The sequence below is a fragment of the Perca fluviatilis genome, chromosome 3 (assembly GCF_010015445.1).
Source record: "Perca fluviatilis chromosome 3, GENO_Pfluv_1.0, whole genome shotgun sequence".
Lineage (NCBI taxonomy): Eukaryota > Metazoa > Chordata > Actinopteri > Perciformes > Percidae > Perca > Perca fluviatilis.
Genome location: NC_053114.1, coordinates 23,596,097 through 23,611,542, shown reverse-complemented (window position 1 = coordinate 23,611,542; position 15,446 = coordinate 23,596,097). Strand labels below are relative to the sequence as shown.

The 15,446-nt window shown below is 41.9% G+C and overlaps 1 protein-coding gene across 1 annotated transcript; it reads left to right on the top strand.

The window, feature by feature from the left end:
• The first annotated feature begins 28 nt into the window (after window positions 1–28).
• Window positions 29–15,139, top strand: ctdspl2b (CTD (carboxy-terminal domain, RNA polymerase II, polypeptide A) small phosphatase like 2b). The gene is made up of 13 exons (XM_039794649.1): window positions 29–222; window positions 4,694–4,884; window positions 6,805–6,943; window positions 7,036–7,185; window positions 7,349–7,597; window positions 7,715–7,811; window positions 9,839–9,950; window positions 10,080–10,166; window positions 10,427–10,489; window positions 10,594–10,673; window positions 10,916–11,042; window positions 11,755–11,850; window positions 11,989–15,139. Exons 2-13 carry the CDS (start codon window positions 4,717–4,719, stop codon window positions 12,052–12,054), a joined length of 1,434 nt encoding a protein of 477 aa, XP_039650583.1. The 5' UTR covers window positions 29–222; window positions 4,694–4,716; the 3' UTR covers window positions 12,055–15,139.
• The last annotated feature ends 307 nt before the right edge of the window (window positions 15,140–15,446 follow it).

The window sequence follows — 15,446 nt, the reverse complement described above, 5'->3', positions numbered from 1 at the left end:
GGTAAGGGGGTGTGTCTGTGTCCCATACGGGTATCTGCCTCGGAGAGACTGAGCAGAGGCGGGAAATGGCGCCTGGTAACACAACGATGTGTCGTTTCGAAGACGGCCCTTGAGGAGATCTACAGAAAAAGTCGGCTCAGATCACGAAAACAACCACTGCCTCTGTTGTGATGGTCAATCGATCTTGAGTCGTTATCGCCAGACACTGCGGATCACTGTAAAGTAAGTCGGTAACGTTAACCAACATTGTTCGTTCATCTGTCTTCTTTGGCTTGCGGTTAATATAACGTTGGCTAACCTGGATAAATGTTTTCCTTCCCTATCTGTGCACATCTGATAGCCCGAAGCGGGTTTTCAAGAAGGCTAGGTAGGGTTAACGCTAAGCTAGCGGTGCTAAGCTAGCTAGCTAAGTTAACGTTACACAGCTAAGGGCAGCTAAAACACGGCCTACCGCGGACCTGGCTAACCCCTGGTCGACTCGACATTTCAGATTAGCTATTTGGGCTCAAGCTAACGCCAGTCACTAAATACTCGCTAGCATATTAACGTTAATCACATTAGGTATAACGTTAACTGTTTTCGCCTTGTTAAAACCATGAATGTTAAGTAGCATTCCGCAACTGAGCTGTGTTAATGCTAGGTTTACATAGCTAGCTAGCTAGCTATCACTGTCTTTTCTATTTTAATATCCTTCTAGAGAATGTTGAGCTAGAAGTGCTCGTGTAACGTCCCCGCAATTGATGAATGAAATCTCATCAACTGCATTGTTAACTAAAGATAACGTCGACGGGATCAACAGATGATTTAGCTAGATAACGTTAACGTTACTAGTTAGCGCTAGCTGTTTTGATTAACGATGTCTGACGAATTTCACTCCCATGAAAAGCAAATGATAACCTTGAGTCAACCCGCTCAGCAAACTTAACGCTAGTGACCTAAGTTAATATTCCTTACTTTTAGTTAATCATTTTAACGTTTTTTTGTTGTTGGTTAAATTGAAGGTGCCGCACTGGCTTACTTAGCTACGCCAAGTTAGCCTATTGGGTCTCGCCTTGGCGAAATGCTAACATTACCGAGTTGTATTAACAGTGCAGTGTTACCTATAGGCGCCATTTGTTAAATCTGAATGTTAAAGAAACTACTTGTAACGTTATACGTAGCTATGTTGCACACCTTCATAACCCTGACTCATAACACACGACCGCTTGTAACGTTAGTTAGTTTAGGTAAGTTAAGCGCAGCAGTGCAAAAGCTTGATAGTCGTGATTATTTCGGGCAACTTTTACAAACGTTGATTTGGGCACGAGTTATGCATCTGGACTAAATGTGTCATCTGCCTAAATATTTCGTTTACAGTTAGCTAGTGTGTATATACATATATGATTTAGCCAGTTAGCCAACATTAGCCTCTGAGTAATTTTTGCAGAGGGAACGGGTTGTCGAACAAGCGAGGCCCTGCTTGTTTCTCCGTTTGCTAGCTCGCTCATACAGTCTCAGTGGCATGTTCTTATTTCCCGCTCACTTGCTCGTACCTAGTTATGTGCATGATCCTTGTTTAGTGGGTGACTTCCTAGAGAGGTGAATGTCTAGCAGCCATGGTGTTGTTGCCATGCAAGCCATGGAGAGAATAAAGCACACAGTAAATATCAGGCACTTTATTTTTTTATTTAGCAGAAACCGTAAAAAACGTGTGTTGTACATACTAACTGCTGCAATGTCCAAAGCAGCACAGGAAAGACAGAACATATGAAAAGTTGCATTAACTACAACAAATGGGCATACTGTAGTATTTCTGCGAACATCTGTAAAAATGTTTATAATAGACTCAAGTTAATCACATTACAGGGGCAATCACATACAGTAGTGAGTCAGTTAAGCCCGAGACGCATTAAGCCGATAATCGGCCGTCGGACAATCTGGCGAGGTTAGTGACTCGAGTCTGTTCGGTGTTTTCCGACCCGTCGTCCGTCCTAAGGGCCGTCTGCCTTCATTTTGGCCAATTTTATATGTATAATCGGCGGGGCGGGCACTTGGCAGCAGTCGGGCTCAAATGACCCATCTGATTGGGAGCGCAATGAGCGTGACTAGAGTCTCTCAAAATCCGACAGATCTTTTAAACTGACCTTTTTTGATCTGAAATGAAGACAGATTCAGCAACTGCATGGCCTATTTCTCGCTTAAAATGTTTTCAATATGAGATCATATTCTGAACAAGCCGCCACGACAGTCTGTCTTTGAATTTCTGGAGAAACCAGACCCACATGACGCGTTCGTCAGCTGCCGGTTTTCATTTTTTTGTCCGACAATACAGATTAGCGTCACCTGCTGTTATGGAGACGTATTGGGTCTCGTCGCTTTGGTGTGTTCCGGGGCACTTTTTTGACAACTCGGGGAGACTCATCAGTCCAACTGCCTTTTGTGCCGAGGGTCGGCTGTCTGTCCGGTGTGTCTGGGCCTGTAGAATGCCTGAGAATATGTCAGTTTTGACCCATGAGCTTTCAGAGAAATGCAAAGGAGTACAAATAATTACAGTTTGAATTGTTGAGGCATCAGTTACAAAAAACTATGTAATGGGAGGGGGTGTTTAAAAATGATGAGGATATTCACCAATGATATACAAACGTTGCATCTGCAAAGACCAGCAGTGGTGACACAGAGACTATCAGCAATACTGATTTAGGACAACCTGTGGGATATTTTTGCTCAACATAACTTAGTGCGGAGCCTAAAATATCCAACTAGTTCAGTAGTACCTCTGACAGATTCACAAAAACAAACACGAGGGTCATCGACATATTTCCTTTTTTTTTTCTTTTTTTTTTACTAAGCTTTCATTCATAATATATGAGGATCAGGAAGAGATTTAGTAGGGCAGTCGACAAAGTAGTTTTTCAAGTTGGTTTTGAACCAATTACTAATTTGACAAGGAACAGTTGTCTGGTGTGTAAAATGGTACTGTGAGTAATACAGCATTGAACTGCAGAAGTTTTTTCCTTCAAGACTGTAATAAAGTTGAGACAGAAAAAACTTTTGGAGAAATGCAACCCAATGTCATGCTGCAGTGGCCAAGTATGGTCACGCAACCTGCGATCAGACTTGTCAGTCCGTTTTGAGGTGGTGTGAGAGTTCCAAACAGGAAACATCACTGCCTCTTTTTGCCACAAGAAAGTTTTAAAACACTGAGGTTAAAAAACGAAACGTACATTGAACTGCCCAGTAGTTTGTGTAACAGCTGCCTGTTCATGCAACTACAAAGCACAAGTCTCTTTTCTCTTTCTCGGTGGAATCAAGCTGCCTTCATTTGTGGTCGGAAATGTCGAGATCTATAAACGATCCGATGGAAAACAATAATGGTGAAATATAAAGTTGACTTATGCAAAATTTAGGGGGGGGGGGGGGTAAATACCACAACAGGACGTCACACGAATGAGCCATTAAAGTGACACTCACACTGCCACACAACCCTGCAGCGTTCACTTTTGTTGGTCTGAGTCCCGATCAGCCAGACATTTTTAAGCCCAAAAAATTGTATTTGGGACAGCCCTAAAACAATCTCCTAGATAGATGTTTTGGTGTAGCTGACTTTTTTCAATAGCACCCCTCCAATCAAAAACATTTTATTTGAGGACAGTGTTGGGGGCTATAATATCGGTGTTTCTGTCTCAAACTAGTACATTGACATTCATGTAAATTCACTTTCAGGCTTACCCCACTTTTCCTGCCTGCCTGTAACTTTAATGTTACCATGTACTCTGAAGCTGTTCAATTGCCCGTTGGTGTTTTCGTGTGTGCACCTCTGGTGTGTTCATGGATACACCCCTGTGTAAATGCAAAGCAGATGTAGTGAAGGACATTTACAGTATGTACGATTTACAATATGTATTGAGAGGGTGCTATTGTGTGTTTAGGGTCCGTGACAGGTTGTGGATATGTCCAGACACATTTTCAGCCAGCTGCTGTTACATAAGCACAAGATGCTGGCATGCTTGACTGACAGACAATTCATGTTCACTGTGAATAAGTTCTCCTCGTGCATTGTGGAGGACAATGCTGACCAATTAAATCCCTCAGTTTAAGAGAATAAGGAGTCTGTTTTCTTCAAATACGTTTCAGCTCAGATTAGGTACATTTAAAAACCTTGGTCTATGTTTACAGTTTTTCAGTTACTGTATTTTGTTGTCTCTACTTCGTGTGTGTGTGTGTGTGTGTGTGTGTGTGTGTGTGTGTGTGTGTGTGTGTGTGTGTGTGTGTGTGTGTGTGTGTGTGTGTGTGTGTGTGTGTGTGTGTGTGTGTGTGTGTGGGTGTGTGTGTGTGTGTGTGTGTGTGTGTGTGTGTGTGTGTGTGTGTGTGTGTGTGTGTGTGTGTGTGTGGTGAGATCCTGGGCAGTGTTTTTTATTTTTTATACTGTACGAATGGAAGGCAAGCCAGCTGTGGCTGCCGTGATCCACTGTGATGTAAGTGAAATGGGATCTTGAATGCATCCAGATGTTGGCAGAAAATGCTCCACCACTACAGATAGATACACTCCACAGACTTAGACATTTTAAAAGTTAAAACCGTTTAGACCGTAAGAACAACCTGTTTGTCCACCTTAACACTTGAGTATTTGCTTAAGTGAGTTTCCTTGACTGTACTGTCGTATTGATTTCCTCCCTCTGCCATCTTTTCCTGTGTCTGATGTTCTGAAAAACAGCCTTACATGTGACTGCTAAAACAATGAGGCTGAGAATGCGTAAGGCGTCTCAGCAGCCGAACCCCAGTCTGGCAAGCCGCCCATCCCGTACCAAGCGGAGGCATTCAGAAGTAGAAGAGGACACTCCCACTAGTGGAGGGAGGGGCATATTCTCCACCATCAAGAAGTTCATCAGAGGAAATGCTGTTAAGGTAACTACCTCATTGATCACATCAAAGGACTCTGCTTTGTCGTTGACTTCAATGCAAATATGAGTGTGGTGCCCCTTTTGGAAGCATTGAAAAATTGTCCTCGTCTCCGTGTGTTTGGTTTTTACAGTGCTACCTAAGCCACTTCTGTTTTAAAAACCGTATTTAGCAATGTGCTCTCCAGGTCGCAGAGTTAAATACAGTGTTTCTTAATGCAGAGTGTCATGTTTCCCAGGAAATGTCTGGAGGAATGCAGCAGCTTGTCTGAGAACTCGGACTTGGTTCTAATTTTAGCTTCTGGCTCACACAGTTGGTGTGCAGGAACAGTAGGCTGTAACAAGTGGAAAATTCAACCTGGGTAGAAGAGGCTTTTCCTCTGGAAAGAGACTGGGGCTTTGAGATGTTTTCATGGTCCTCCCTGCATTTCCTCATAATTCCTAAATTAAGACTTGTAACATATTACTAATCTACTAAAATTATTAATCGGCCACAGGTTATCGGCCATACTCAGTAAAAAATATGCGATCGGGACATCGACAATAATTCTTTCCAGCCGCCGATTTAGCATTTTTTTATTTTGTATGTAAGTTGATGCAGGTAATGTGGAACCGAAGTTCACAAGCGTGAGTTCCGCCCCGACACTTATATTATCTGCTAGCAACATGAACAGAGGAAAAGAGGTTATATAATAAGAGGCGACACTCCATTGGGGCGTCAATACAACATCTGCGCGCAGTCGCCCCGCTGACGCAATTTTGGACTGAACTCAAGTGTTTGCATTAATAATGGATCTATACGTAAAATATGTCATTCCTACTCACAAAAGGGATTAATCTGTTTAAAATTGCTAGTAAACAACAACCATGGCAGTCATTTAATTTTAACACCTTCCCTTTTTTTACCTGTTAGTAATAATAGTGACAGGTAGGCTTAACAAAAGGCTGAAATTGAAGCTAGGCTGAACTTGTCAAACTGGATGGTGATGCTAATGGTCATTATAATGCTTCCGCAGCGCTTTAGAATGTTTAAAGGTCCCATGACATGGTGCTTTTTGGATGCTTTTATATAGGCCTTAGTGGTCCCCTAATACTGTATCTGAAGTCTCTTTCCTGAAATTCAGCCTTGGTGCAGAATTGCAGCCACTAGAGCCAGTCCCACAATGAGCTTTCCTTAGTATGTGCCATTTCTGTGTCTGTAGCTATTGAGGAGGAGAGAGGGGGGGCAAGGTGGAGAGTGGGGGTGTGGCCTTGACCAACTGCCACTTTGCTCATTTGAAAGCCATGATGTCTCTCTCTTTCTAATGGGCAGGCCAAATTCTCTGGGCGGGCGAAGCAAAGAAAGGGGAGGTAAGCTTGCTCCTTATGACCTCATAGGGAGCAAGATTCAGATCGGCCCATCTGAGCTTTCATTTTCTCAAAGGCAGAGCAGGATACCCAGGGCTCGATTTACACTTCTCGCCATTTCTAGCCACTGGGGGACCATAGGCAGGGAAAGCATATTAATGTTAAAAAAACTCATAAAGTGAAATTTTCATTCCATGGGACCTTTTTAACATCTAGCTGCGGTGAAGGGTCTCCAGCAGACGACCGTCCTTATCGCAGCACTACCTCCACACTGCCTGGGCCAGACCCACACAGCTGCTCCGCAACTCCCATAAGCGACCTCCGTATCGCTTTTGGATCACAGCCGACACTAAGAACTGGGTCCTCCACACGGTGACTAGACACCAGTCCTATAATGCGATTGAGAAAATCGGGAAATTGTTTCAGAAGATTTTTCCGCACTCTGACATCTGATGTTTTTTTTTTTTTTTTTATGTTGTGATATAGGTCTTAAATTTAATTAATTATGGTCTTAAAAAGTCTTAGATTGGACTTTGTGAAACCTGCAAAAACCCTGTGCATGATGTCCTGTCTCCTTAAGGTGCAGCAGGAGAGCCCAGCCAAGAAGACACGCATCCACTGTGATGTGGACAACAACCTGATCACCTCTACAACCCCGAACACCAACACCCCCAGCCGGACTATCACCAGGGTTGGCAGGAGAGGCTCCCTTAATGGACGTGAGTAGCTCTCAAAGAACAACACCAATCACGGTCTTTATTTTCCACCTTTCTCCGTTAACTCTCCTAAACCTGTCACTTCTCTTCTGCAGAAGCAACCAATCACGACAGGAGTAAGGAGAAGCCCAATGGCAGTCTGGAGGAGACGACGGCCGTTGAGCTACCCACCAGCCCTCCCAGAACCACCCTTCTTGGGACCATCTTCTCCCCTGTTTTCAACTTCTTCTCACCAGCTAAAAATGGTAAGCAGATCCTGAGGCGGCCTGTTTGATTCATGGCTAGCATCGTGCTCAAACCTATAGCATATCCGTACTCAAATGTTTTCATCATAGTGGTGATGTAGGTCTTTTGTGTCAGTTATGTCGGGGTAGTACACAGCTCAAACTCTTTGTATGTGTTTTTCAGCCTCCTCTGGCTCAGACTCCCCAGACCAGGCACTAGAGGCCGAGGAGATAGTCAAGCAGCTGGACATAGAGCAAGCTGTGGAGACGCCCACCACCACAGCCACTTCTACACAGGAACTGTGTGCCACCACTAACTTCTACTCTAGTGTATCACAGCTGCCACCTATGCGACCTCCACACATCCCCGACGTATCTCCCACAGCAAGGGATGGAGAGCTCTGTGCTGATGCTGACCTTCCACCCCTCACAGGTAGATACTGCAGCTAGGAACACGTGGTCCCTGAAACATTTTTTAAGTCATGTCGAGGTAATGATATCTTGCTATTTTGTGTTTTCTGTTTCTAATCTTGTTCACATTTTGTCCAAGCTCCAGGCTCCAGTCCAGATATGGCATATGTGGACGCTCCTCCCACCGCAGTACCACCAGAGGCAACCTATGAGGAAGACTGGGAAGTCTTTGACCCGTGAGTAAAACACTGCACTCATAAAATGCATAGTCCGATAGCCAGACCTCATTGAATAGCATTTACAACAAAACCAGAATGCCGCAATTTGGAAAGCAAGGGGTAGTGGGATAGTTTAAACAAGCATGAGGGGTAAGCAAAGGTGTGGGACAAACGTCAACTCTCTGCAAATGGGAGCGTTGTTTGTAGCATGGGAGACATTGGATTTGTCCAAATCACAATTAAAGCACTATTATGCTTTTCTGTATTTTCTGTCCTATCAATAATGTTATGTCGGATTTTCATGTTAAATGTGGCCAGAGCTTCAAATAATGAGGTAAATGTATTTCAGAGAAATCCCCATGAGCTAAAACGTTCAGATTTCCCACTGTTGTGAACGATCTGGTTTCAACTGTATTTTATTTTTATTTTTTTTGTTTTTTTTTTCTCTCCTATTCTCGGCTCGGTGTTGAGGCCGGTTTATGCTTGTGTGTTAAATCGATGCCGTGGGTACGTACGTAGGTTCTCGAAGATTTGGACCCTATGCCGTAGCTTGGTGTGCACCTCTCAAAAAATGTAACTACGCGGCGAAGCAGACTGCAACAGCTGTGATTGGTCCGCTTGGCCGTGGCTTGGTAGCGTTGCATTTCCCCCTCCTCATTTCCTGGCTCTCCTTGTCCATAAACAACGTGAAATCAAGGAAAGGGGTAACTTTTCCTGCTACAGCTTTCCGACCGTGGTCAGAAAACACGGGAGACAATTTATTTCTCTCACTATGCCTCCAGAGTCGGTACTCTCTCCGAAGCTAATCCCGTCACTCGCTCTGCGCGCGCGCGCACACACACACACACACACACACACACCAGCTCTGCTATTCTCTTAAAGAGATCGACGCACACACCAACGCAGAAGTATAAACTTCAGGCCACGTATGTAGGCTACGGCGAAATCTCTGCGTGGAGCCTCACCAGAAGCATAACCCGGCCTTTACGTGACACCGAGCCGGCCTTCTATGATTGGTCATCTGATCCAGGTAGGCAGGACTGGAGTGTTGTTTTTTTAAGCTACTGCGGTGTTAACATTGTCCCATGTAGCTACATGCTAATGGCAGTGAAATATGTAATCTTGGCTCCCACTGTTGTTAATTTCGGGTCACATTACTGTTAAAACCAGTCAGGTTATGTAGTATTTGGTTCAGAAGCCTTTATCTGCGATAGAAATGGGTGGTGATGGCGCAGTGGATATGACACATGCCTTTGGTGTGGGAGATCTGGGTTCAATTCCCACTGTGATACATCAACCAATGTGTCCCTGAGCAAGACGTCAGGCGTGCGGCCTCTGACGTATGTAGCAATTGTAAGTCGCTTTGGATAAAGGCGTCAGCTAAATGACATGTAATGTATTGTAATGTAGAAAGTGCTGCTATATTGTATTGCTGTGCACTGCTAACTTATAGTAGCTGCATGCTACCCGCCATGGAAATTGCCAATTTTGTTCATTTCTCCCCAATTTCGGGTCGTACAGCTGCTGAAACATGTCCGGTTTTCATATTTGGTTTATAAGCCTTTCTATTGTTGTTTTTACGGTACAAAGTCCTGCTGTATACTTGTTGAAGCCGGACACCGACTGTACGGCGACAACAACAGGAACGAGATGCTGACTGCTGACCAATCAGAGCAGACTGGGCTTTTTCGAGAGGTGGCTTAAAGAGACAGGCGCTCCATAGAGCGTCTCAGATAGAGGGTAAATACAGGTGCAGCAGTATGGGGAAAAATAGTGGGTTTTTTTGTTTTGTTTTGTTTTTTGTTGAAAATTTAAAGCATGTACTAGTATAAACACAAAATACAAGTATGAACCTGAAAATGCTATATAATAGATCACCTTTTAAGGCAAATGATATCCAGAACGCCACCTGATCGCCTAACCAACAATAAAGTAATAAAGCCAGCAGCAGAACTGGCAAAGTTTGAGCCAACAAAGTATTCCACTTTTGTTAGAATATTGTGGTTTTAATTATCTAAAAGTATGTGTGATGTTTTGATTTGTAGGTATTTCTTCATCAAGCACGTCCCTCCTCTGACAGAAGAGCAGCTCACTCGTAAGCCAGCCTTGCCGCTGAAGACACGCAGCACGCCTGAATTCTCTCTGGTCCTCGACCTGGTCAGTTATAGTTGCAACAACAAATAATTTATTCGTTGATTTATTTATTTTTAAAGCTGTATAGAAATTTAGAAATATATCATAAGATTGAGAAGAGTTTCCTAGTATTTTCTCTGTTGTGTTCATTAGGATGAAACGTTAGTTCACTGCAGTTTAAATGAGCTGGAGGACGCAGCACTTACCTTCCCTGTCCTCTTTCAAGATGTCATTTACCAGGTGAGTGCGGTATTACAGGAATATTTCTCTAGGTTTATTTCATGGTGCCACTAGAGGGGGATAAAGTGGCATTTGTAAAAAGCCTTACTTTGAGGATGGTATACTTGCAAAAATAGACAAACTTGTCATACAGTTGGAGAACTATCGAATTCAATAGACAAGCCTAAATAAATACTATTTTGATAAAACGTATGTTGACCTGCAGTAACCATCGTCTGTGTTGATCTTAAATGTTTGCTTACGTCTATTGTCATATGCAGGTGTATGTGCGCTTGAGGCCGTTCTTTCGAGAGTTTCTGGAACGCATGTCTCAAATCTATGAGGTAAATGTAACCTCTCGACTCATCTTAGTTTATCCAATTAATGCATCAGGAAAAAAAAATATGTATGTATGAATTAACCTTTTTAAAATGTCTTCCTTTCCCAGATCATCCTTTTTACAGCCTCTAAAAAGGTATATGCAGACAAACTGCTCAACATCTTGGATCCTAAAAAGCAGCTTGTGAGGTACGGTATGTTTTGTATTAGTCGGTTATAATTGCACGATAAACTCAAAAGCTGATAAGAGCCTGTATGAAAAGAGGCGGAGCTCCAAAAGCTGTGTGCAGCACCGGTGTTGACATGTGCTTTCGTTGAGGTGTCAGTGTTGTGGTTTTTCTGAATAATTGATTGCTCTGACCTTGTCATTGATTGCTTTCCCCCCCCCCCCTCTTCTCCCTCTTTCCTTTCATTCCCTACTGCAACTGTAGACACAGGTTGTTTCGTGAGCATTGTGTCTGTGTCCAGGGAAACTACATCAAGGACCTCAACATCTTGGGCAGAGATCTGTCAAAGACCATCATTATCGACAATTCACCGCAAGCCTTTGCATATCAGGTGTGAACACCTAAACAAAATAGAACACTGGGGGTTTTGTGTCATCTGGTTATCGACAGGCATCAGTAATTGTCACCAGTAAAAAGTCAACCGGCTCTTCTAAAATGAATAAGTCGTTGATGCAAACAGCATGGAGCTTCTAAACAAATACAGCTGGCTACAACAAACTTAAAACAAACTTGACCTCAATATGGGTTTGATTGGGTAAAATGCGTGCCCCACATGTGTACTATGTGTGGTAGTGATTATTAAACTGACTTTAGTCTGTTATCTGACTGGAAAATGTTGGGTTTTTGTCACACACCTGCGGCGACTGACTTTTTCCCTCATTGGGGAAAACCCCGACATTTCCATGTGCTGCTCCGATTAATTACCAGGAAGCAAAAGAAGAACGTGGTTGATTAATCATCGCAACCTGCTGAGCTGAAAAGGACAGGTTCTGACACCTCTAGTGATCAGTTTATTTACCAGATTACTGTCTAAACAATGGCTTCACTCATTAGACATGTGGCAGCTCCTTGGCTTGTTTTCCCTGAAGCTTAACACTATAGTTCATTAAAGTGTAAAAACGTCTTGTGACAGTGTGGGAAACCCACAGGGGTTTTGATTTCAGTTCTCGAGAGAGACGTCTGAGGTCGGTTAAAAATACAAAGACGTTACTGATTGAATTGCAATTGACTTTTTATTTTTTATTTATTTTTTGTCCCTACAGTTGTCCAATGGTATTCCCATAGAAAGCTGGTTCATGGACAAGAATGACAATGAGCTGCTGAAGCTGGTGCCCTTCCTGGAGAAGTTGGTTGAGATGGTAAGATGTCCTGCTGTTCTTATAGCTATTGTGGGACATTTCACGACTGCTACATCGAAGTAATATTTTTGTAAATGTAATTTAATTTGATCTTTAATCTCTTCCTTTCATGGTTCACTTGCCTGCTGAACTCGTCAGAATGAGGATGTGCGGCCGCACGTTCGGGAGAGGTTCCGGCTTCACGACTTGTTGCCCCCTGATTGAACTTGACCACAGACTCTCACAACGGGACAACATGAAATGACTGAAAAGAACATGCGTGTAAAAAGCCCCTCTTTGGATTACAAACTACAACATTGCCATTACTGTTAAAATTTTAGCCTTTTTTTTTAAAATTTTGTTTTGTTTTTAAAACCACCGTTGCTTTAAAAAAAAAAAAAAACATTTTTAAAGATCTGGATGAAATTTTCTAAATACATAGATAAAATTACACACGCTATGAACAAGCCCAGGTAAACTCCTCTTTTTGACTGACTCTCCAGCTGTGGAACGTCTTGGTGCTGGTTTAGTGGATATAGGAAAGCCACCTGGTAAAGAGGAACTCCAGCCCGGCCGAGTCCCTGAACCCAAAACCAACCCCTGGTGCTCACGCTGTTGGCGCTGACGAATAACTATGCTCTGTGGCTACAGACCATTTTCAGCGGGAATGACTGGCCTGTAAATCAATCTGTGCATGTGTGTATGTTTACTCCTAGCCACACACAAACACACACTGATTTGGTGTTTGGCAAACCTACAATCTGTAGCCTTTAAAATCATATGCATTCCTCCGTAGCCGAGTCAAGTTTCTATTGTTGGTTGCAGTTTTCTTTTTTTTCTTTTTTCTTTTCTGGTAAAACTGGTGTTTCATTGTTTAAAAAAAGAAAAGGAAAAAAAAGATAGCGTTTCAAAATGTTTTACTTCTGTTTGTAAGATATGTTTTAAAAGGGGTCGTGTACGATTTTATTGTAATCCTTTTTTTTATTTTTTTTTATTGGAGAACATGGGTGCATATTAATGACAGTCCACTGCATAGTCAAACGAAATGGAATTACTCCAGGACTTTAAGTATAGTTTGTTCTTGTTCTAACAAATGGAGGTTTAAATCGATGTGTTGGTGTCACTGTGGACACATGGCTCCTTATTTAAATGTTAGGATCAAAAATCTTCTTACCTGTAAATCTGACATATTGTAAAGGTTTGAGGGTTATTCATTTTCAAAGTGATATGTGTCAATGTTAACCTTTCTTTAATAATAGTATTTGATTTGTCTATAATCAGTATTGTCTTTTACTCCTAATCAAGTATTCTGGCTAAAATCAGAGCTCTTTCTTTTAGTTGTAATGTGATGGCAGTAGCATTATGACTAATGTAGCACATCTCTGCCAGTGTGTCATAAAGTCTACCCATGGTAGAAACCTATGGCCAGACCCTGTATCAGCCATATCTGGCACCAGCAACATACTGTTGTAACAGTCAGCTTCACTGACTGCTACTCTACCAGTTTCATTTTTATTTTTTTTTTTTACTTACATACTTTCTTTTTTATGTTTAGTGCAGTTTAAAACGTGTTTAAGAATTGTAACTACCTGAATGTGTTTCTGCCTGACATCAGCCTGGACACTCAAGCCAAACTGACATTTTACTCCTCTGTTTTTTCAACTTAATTTATTTAACGGAGACAAACAGTAGGCAGAAATGTAGATGTTTTTATTCGCATCCTTACAAGCCTAAACCTGGGTGATAAAGACAGAAAGCTCAAATGCCTGACTGTCTTCTGTCATTGCCCAAAACCCTCAAGAGTTGACTTGAATCTCTGCCTGAATTTGGCATGCACTGTTGAACCTTTTTCAGTTCTTGTTCAGTTTAAATCAAAGTGCATTTTATGTTAAAGCAAATATGAGTGTTTGGATTTGTCTGGGTTGCCTGTACAGTGCCATACGATTCCCCTCCTTAGAAATCCCCCCATAGCATTTCCTACACTCTTACCCCTAAAATGCTTAGATGGAAAGAGACAATCAGACCTCAAATCTTTGCAGATACCTGGAGACACCCAGACTTCCTCTATTAATATTTTTTTTTTTTCCCCTTCGGTGTGCTGTATGTATTGCGTACTGTGATTCCATTGAGTTGTACCTCGGTCCCCCCCCTCCGTGAGTTAAGTTGCCAGGTGAATCCTGCTGTGCCCTGCCCAAACAATCCCTGCTGCTCACTTAATGCAGGTTGTGCATTAGAAATGGTTTCCATCTGTTCAGCGCCTGCCTGCCTTTGCCTCTTTTTTTCTTTTTTTTTTTTTTTTACCCAAAGTTAGTAGCTCTCCAGAAATTAGGACTAGTTTGTATTCAAGTTTGTTACAGGGCACAATAGTGTTTGCTCAGACATAATGTTATGGGTACACATGTCCAGACTATGAATGTAAATTGTACATGGGGGGTGAAGTCTTAAGCGTCTTTCCAAATTCCTTGTTTTGTTCTCTCCTCATCAACTAAAGCAAACCGATGAGGGAGGGATGGTAGCTCGTATCTACCATTCACATGTTAGAGAGGAGGCAAGAGCAATGTGCATGGAAGAGGAAACATGTCTTGAGGTCCCACCATGGTAGCCCCATCCCTACCCCTATGAGCTCTCACCATCCTGACTGCCATCTCCAAGCCTAATCTTGAGTGTGCGATGTAGCCCATGTGGGCTCATCCCCTCAGTGTGATTATAGTCATCGGTCATTGCTTGTGTCTGAAGGGTCGGTGGGAGGCATTTGATACTTTTCATCTAGCTCCTTTTTATGTGCATTACCAGTTTTATTGTACACTGAGTGTTGTACAATACATGCAGCTTCATGTTTAAAAAAATCCTTAAAGTAAGGAAAATCTTTTGTATTTTTGATTTCAAAAGGCATGTCATATCTACTTTTTAAATGTATTAATGAAGATTTAACTTTACATCAGATGGAGTGTTTTTTTTTTCTTACAAATATCTGTATGTTTAGTTTAGCGCAATGTCACTGAACTGTTAAATTTAGCATGTAGAGAATACCGCTTGCTTTGTGGGAAAGTCCTGAATTAAATTTTAATCATGGCACTTTTTCTGCAGAAAAGAGCAATCGTGTTAATGGTTTTTTTTTTTTTTTTTTTTTTTTTTCTCTCCAATATCCATTAAGCCATTTTACTTCCAAGAATTGCTATTTGTGCTTTGGATGTATTAAAACATGTTTTAAGACATCTTTGTTAGCCGTCAGGCTATATGCTATTGTAAAGTGTACATACGGTTACATTGAATTTCTGAAACAAAGTTTTAAAGTTAAAAACCTCTTGCATGCCCTTTGTTTTTATTTCTCTTGTCTGAGATTATGCTGATGTGGGACAATTCATGCGATAAAAGAGGAATGTTTTAGTCTAATGGTACACTTTATGCTTATGAGTTAAGAGATATTTGTAGAATCTATGTCCCCATCTTTGCCTAAAATAATAGGGACAGGCTCACTGTATCAATTGTAGTAGCACTAAAAGGCCCTTTAACTGATTCATTTCACCAGGTTTCATACTGTATACTTTTAATAGTATGTTATAATTTTGACTCCTAGCATCAGCTTCTTCCAATGATAATGATTTTATCAATTGATT